The sequence below is a fragment of the Gopherus flavomarginatus genome, chromosome 1 (genome assembly GCF_025201925.1).
Source record: "Gopherus flavomarginatus isolate rGopFla2 chromosome 1, rGopFla2.mat.asm, whole genome shotgun sequence".
NCBI lineage: Eukaryota > Metazoa > Chordata > Testudines > Testudinidae > Gopherus > Gopherus flavomarginatus.
The window spans coordinates 181,321,110-181,327,335 of NC_066617.1; the positions used below are offsets into that span (position 1 = coordinate 181,321,110).

The following is a 6,226-nucleotide window of genomic DNA, read 5'->3' on the forward strand; positions in this document are numbered from 1 at the left end:
CCGTAGCTATCCTATAGTTCCCGCAGTCTCCGCTGCCCCTTGGAATTCTGGGTTGAGAGCCCAGTGCCTGATGGGGCAAAAATCATTGTCACGGGTGGTTCTGGGTACAGCCTCACCCCTCCCTTCGTGAAAGCAGCAGACAACCATTTTGCGCCTTTTTTCCTGGGTGAACTGTGCAAATGCCATAGCACAGCAAGCATGGACCCTGCTCAGATCAATACCGCAATAGTGGACATTGTAAACACCTCGCGCATTCTCGTGCAGTCTATGCTGAACCGGGACCTGCAAAGCCAGGCGAGGAGGCAGCGGTGGCTATGGCAGCGCGGCGACGAGAGTGATGAGGACATGGACACAAAATTATCCCAAACCACGGGCCCCTGCTCTTTGGAGATCCTGCTGGTAATGGGGCAGGTTCTAGCCATTGAACACTGATTTTGGGCCCAGGAAACAAGCACAGACTGGTGGGACCCCATAGTGTTGCAGGTGTGGGACGATTCCCAGTGACTGTGAAACTTTCGCATGCGTAAGGGCACTTTCATGGAACTTTGTGACTTGCTTTCCCCTGCCCTGAAATGCCAGAATACCAAGATGAGAGCAGCCCTCACAGTGGAGAAGCGAGTGGCAATAGCCCTCTGGAAGCTTGCAAAGCCAGACAGCTACCGGTCAGTCAGGAATCAATTTGGAGTGGGAAAATCTACTGTGGGGGCTGCTGTGATGCAAGTAGCCAAAGCAATCATTAAGCTGCTGCTACGAAAGGTTGTGACTCTGGGAAACGTGCAGGTCATACTGGATAGCTTTGCTGCAATGGGATTCCCTAACTGTGGGGGAGCGATAGATGGAACCCATATCCCTATCTTGGCACCGGAGCACCAGGGCACCCAGTACATAAACCACAAGGGGTACTTTTCAATGGTGCTGCAAGCACTGGTGGATCACAAGGGACGTTTCACCAACATCCACGTGGAATGGCCAGGAAGGGTTCATGACGCTCACGTCTTCAGAAGCACTGCTCTGTTTAAACTGCTGCAGCAAGGGAATTACTTCCCAGACCAGAGAACAACAGTTGGGGATGTTGAAATGCCTATAGTTATCCTGGGGGACCCAGCCTACCCTTTGATGCCATGGCTTATGAAGCCATACACAGGCAGCCTGGACAGTGGTCAGGAGCTGTTCAACTACAGGCTGAGCAAGTGCAGGATGGTGGTAGAATGTGCATTTGGCTGTTTAAAGGCACGCTGGCGCACATTACTGACTTGCTCAAACCTCAGCCAAACCAATGTCCCCTTTGTTATTGCTGCTTGCTCCACAATCTCTGTGAGAGTAAGGGGAAGACTTCTATGGTGGGGTAGGAGGCTGAGGCAAATCACCTGGCCGCTGATTATGCGCAGCCAGACACCAGGGCGATTAGAAGAGCACACCAGGAAGCGGTGCGCATCAGAGAAGCTTTGAAAACGAGTTTCATCACAGGCCAGGGTACGGTGTGACTGCTGTGTTTGTTTCCCCTTCATGAACCCCACTCCTTTATTGACTCCTTCCCTGTAAGCAACCCACCCTCCCCCTTCGATTACAGCTTGCTTAAGGAAATAAAGTCTCTATCGTTTAAAAATCATGTATTCATTATTAAAAAGTAATTATAAAAAGAGGTAGAGAACTGACAAGGTATCCCGGGTGTGGTTTGGGAGGAGCACAGGAGGGAAGGAGAAGGCCATTAAATACATTTCAATGTAATGACAGCCTTTTGGTTGGACTGTCCACTGGGGTGGAGTGGGCGGGTGCACGAAGCCTTCCCCCACGCGTTCTTACACCTCTGGGTGAGGAAGATATGGAACATGGTGAGTAGTGAGGGTGGTTACACAGGGGCTGCAGCGGCACTCTGTCACCCCGCTGCTCTTCCTGAAGATCCACCAGACGTCGGAGGATATCAGTTTGATCACGCAGCAGCTCCAGCGTTGCATCCCGCCACCGCTGATCTTCCTGCCGCCACCTCTCATCTCGAGCGTCTCTCCTATCCTCACGTTCGTCCCTCCTATCCTCACGTTCACTGGCATCTTTCCTGTACTTTGCTACCACGTCCTTCCAGTCATTCAGATGAGCTCTTTCATTGCAGGTTACTTCCATGATTTTCAAGAACATTTCGTCTCGCGTCTTCTTTTTCCTCAGCCTTATCTAAGAGAGCCTTCGGAATGGAGTAGGGAGGCTTGAAAAATGTGCAGCTGCATGAGGAAGGGAAAAAAGGGAGAGAAGTATTTAAAAAGATACATTTTACAGAACAATGGTTAAACTCTTTCACAGTGAACAACACTATTCACCTTACATAGCACATGTGATTTCACTACAAGGTCGCATTTTGCATCTTAATATTGAGTGCCTGCGGCTCTGGTGCTACAGATCTCACAGACGCAGGTCCGGGCATTAGAATTCAGCTTGCATGCGGCCATAGTAAGCCACTGTCTTTCGGCTTCTCCAGCCTTCATATACACAGTGCCCTCTGATGCTTTTTTCCTGTTAACATGCAGCAGCAGAAGCCAACCCTCCCATCCAATTCTCTAGGATGATTGCTTTACTCCTCCCCCCACCGCATGGCTGGTATCATGGAAGATCACTGCTAATCACCCCCCTTTCCGCCCCCCACCACGTGGCTGGTAGCTGGGACGATTCCTGCTAGCCGGGACGATTCCTGCTAGCCAAAAGCAAAAAAGTTTAGCGCTATCCTTCCTCCCCTCCCCCCACTTGGCTACGCACAAGGAAGGATTTCTTTTAAGCAACAGCCCAGTAGGAAAATGGCCATCTCTGTCCCCTTAATTAAATTCCTGAATTTCAACCAGGTTACCATGAACGATATCACTCTGCTGAGGATAACAGAGCGAGATAAAGAACGGATGTTTCTTGAATGCCAGCAATCACCAGGACCATACGCAGCTATGCTTTGTCATGCAAGGATACCCGATTACTTGCTACATGCATGACGTGGTAAAGTGTCCTACCATGGTGGATGGAACAAGGCTGCCTTGCCCAGAAACCTTCTGCAAAGGCTTTTGGAGTATCTCCAGGAGCGCTTCATGAAGATGTCCCTGGAGGATTTCCGCTCCATCCCCAGACATGTTAAACTTTTCCAGTAACTTTACTGGCTGCGAATGCATCCCAAGCCCTCATGGCAAATCAATCATTAAAAAATGCTTGCTTTTAAACCATGTTTTATATTTACAAAGGTACACTCACCAGAGGTTGCTTCCATGGCTTCACTGTCTGGGCTAGTGGCTTGGGAGGGCTGGGAGGGTAATTCCGTCTGAGTCACAAAAAGCTCCTGGCTGTTGGGGCTAATGGAGTGCTGTGTGCTTGCTGCAAGGTCGTCATCCTCTTCCTCCTCCTCCTCCTCATCTTCCCCCTCCGCAGAATCCTCAGCCATGGTTGAGATTACAACCTCCACCTCGGAATCCACGAACAGGGGTGGGGTAGTGGTGGCGCAGCCCCCTAAAATTGCATGCAGCTCAGCGTAGAAGCGGCATGTTTTCGGCCCTGACCCGGACCTTCCGTTTGCTGCTTTGGTTTTCTGGTAGGCTTGTCTGAGCTCCTTAACTTTCACTCTGCACTGCACTGAGTCCCTGCTGTGGCCTTTGGCCATCATAGCCTTGGAAATTTTTTCAAATATTTTTTCATTTTGTCTTTTGGAACGGAGTTCTTTTAGCACTGAATCCTCTCCCCATATAGCGATCAGATCCAGTACCTCCCGTGCGGTCCATGCTGGAGCTCTTTTTCGATTCTCAGGAGACTGCATTGCTACCTGTGCTGATGAACTCTGTGTGGTCACCAGTGCTGAACACAGCTCCACGCTGGCCAAACAGGAAATGAAATTCAAAAGTTCGCGGGGATTTTCCTGTATACTTGGCCAGTGCATCTGAGTTCAGACTGCTGTCCAGAGCCATCACAGTGGTACACTGTGGGATACCGCCCGGAGGCCAATACCGTCAATTTGCGGCCACACTAACCCTGATCCGATATGGTAATATTGATTTTAGCTCTACTCCTGTCGTCGGGGAGAAGTACAGAAACCGATGTAAAGAGCCCTTTATATCGATATAAAGGGCCTCGTAGTGTGGATGGGTGCGGCGTTAAATCGGTTTAAAGCGGCTAAAATTGGTTTAAACGCGTAGTGTAGACCAGGCCTAAGACAGTTGCCTGTCTTTAAAAAACTGCTTACTGGCAAACAGTCTTTCTTCTTTAAAGCAGCCTCTACAACTTCCCTCTTGTGGAGTCTAGCTGGTAATACAACCCCATGAGGGTGGGCTGAGTTCTATTAAGCAAGGATTGCAGAACTTCCCTCCTAAAGGTAGTATCGAATGTAGCTGCTTGGTCAAAAGAGAACTGCCATGTAATTGTGAGGCCAGGACTCCAAGTAGCAACTTGGCAGTTTTCTAGGATGGAAACATTACAGAGGCATTCTGGCTGCTGCCTTAGCCCTGGTGGAATGAGCTTTAAGACCCTGAAGGTACTGACACATTTGCTAATGTGTAACATTTCTCAACACACAGCTAATCCATTTAGACAGGTGCTAAGCAGAAATAGCATTTCCTTTACACTGATCGCTAAAGGCTATGGAAAGTCTTGCTGACTTTCTAAATGCTTTAAACCTAGTTAAATCAAAACTCAAAACATAAACTCATTTTTCCCTGGGGAGAATGAGGTTTAGAAAAGAACAGACAGAAATCATTATTTCTAGTCCTCTCTTCTCCTATCCCGCAGAACTGACAAAATGATTTCATAGCTCCACCCCCAGGAGCCAGGGATTGAGGGGAGTTGGAATAATGTGACTTCAGCACTCAAGGGATGGGTAGTCCAGTGATCACTGCAGCAACATTGCTCCCATTATTTGTTATAATGATACTAATTAATGTGTACATATTTCAAGCTTTTTCCCAGGACTACAATTACAGAAATGCACATTAGTGGTAATGGTAAATACAAAACTAATTTTTTATGAAGCAGGCATGATGGTGATTTAGAAAATGACTAGATAATAGATCCAGAAAGAGGTTATAATATTTGAGGTCACTAAGGTGAGTGTATATCAAGTAGAACATTTCTATGTTGGTGTGCTTTAAATAATACATAAGCCCAGCCGAGAAGGGGCCCTAGGCATGTTAAACTAAGGAATATAGTCTCCTGCATTAAGAAAATATATTCTTATGAACAAACTGCATTATTGCTTTTATTTTTCTCCTTAGGAGGGGATTCTAAATTAAAACTCAGGCGGGGGGGAATCATTTTCGCCCTTGCTAATGCACGTTTTATACAGGATTTGAACTATTCTAACCCCCCAGACTGTCACAACATGAACACAGATCGGTCACTATTTTACAAAGCAAGAGTTCACTTTCTGGGATTAAGCCTCAGCCTTCACCACCAACCACAGGCGCTGTACTGACAGAACTGCACTTTGTAAAAAAATAAATAAATAAATAAATAAACAAACAAACCCCACACCCCACACACTGGAAAGAGTAGAGAAATGAAGATGACGACTTGTAATTTTTTCCCTTGGCTACTTTGTTTCTTTGTTTGAAATTTCTTGTGGTGTACTATGCACATGTAGTCAAATTTGCAATATGGTATAGTTTTAGATTTATTTATTTTCTAAATTATTTGCCTGTTTAAAAAGGGGTATTATGAAAAAAATGTAACCCTATTCTTTGCCAAAAATAAAGCATTGTTCAAATAACCCCTGATAGCAAATGTAACTGTCCACATTTGTTTGGTTGTGATACTATTTTGATTTTACTTTAGGTAGCAACAGAGTGGAGCAGCTAATCTTTTTTGCATGCTACAGTAAATGCATCAGCAGTCATTACCCCCATGCTCTTGTCCTCCAAAATTGTTTATGAGTAAAGGACACTTTCAAAAGCATTGCAAAACAAATGAAACCAGGCATTGTGCCATTGTCACATAACGGAATAGTGAACAGTTAACTACAGCAAGCAGCTTGTCTGAAAACATCTGGGTTACAGAAACACTAACAACAGGGCACACTGCAGACCACCAGACTGACAGCCTAGATGTCCTACACCTAGATCCCTGGCCCTCCAGAAGGTGGGGAGTTCAACCCTATCTCTAGAAGCTACTGATCACTCCTGTCTGGTTTCACCCTCTTCCAGGCATCCTTCTGAGAATGCTCTTCTGATACCTGATCCTTTAAACCTGGGGGACAAGTAGCTGCAGTCTTAAGGTAGCC

General features: G+C 46.7%; 2 protein-coding genes across 3 annotated transcripts in view; one reads left to right on the forward strand and one right to left on the reverse strand.

Annotated features, from left to right (window-relative positions):
- Positions 1 to 1,612, forward strand: part of LOC127054830 (uncharacterized) — a 296,455-nt gene extending 294,843 nt beyond the window's left edge. Inside the window, exon 2 of one of the 2 annotated variants that reach the window (XM_050961101.1) lies at positions 657 to 1,612. In XM_050961101.1, the coding sequence (XP_050817058.1) occupies positions 657 to 1,449 (793 nt within the window). In that variant the 3' untranslated portion in view covers positions 1,450 to 1,612. Of the gene's footprint in view, positions 1 to 483 lie in introns of both variants that reach the window. The other variant, XM_050961111.1, reaches the window with a different exon arrangement.
- A 42-nt stretch (positions 1,613 to 1,654) lies between these two features.
- On the reverse strand, positions 1,655 to 3,781 carry LOC127055245 (myb/SANT-like DNA-binding domain-containing protein 2). The gene is made up of 2 exons (XM_050962013.1): positions 3,220 to 3,781; positions 1,655 to 2,213 (listed from the first exon to the last, which is right to left on the reverse strand). The coding sequence occupies exons 1-2, from the start codon at positions 3,773 to 3,775 to the stop codon at positions 2,167 to 2,169; spliced, it is 603 nt and encodes a 200-aa protein (XP_050817970.1). The 5' UTR covers positions 3,776 to 3,781; the 3' UTR covers positions 1,655 to 2,166.
- Between the last annotated feature and the right edge of the window lie 2,445 nt (positions 3,782 to 6,226).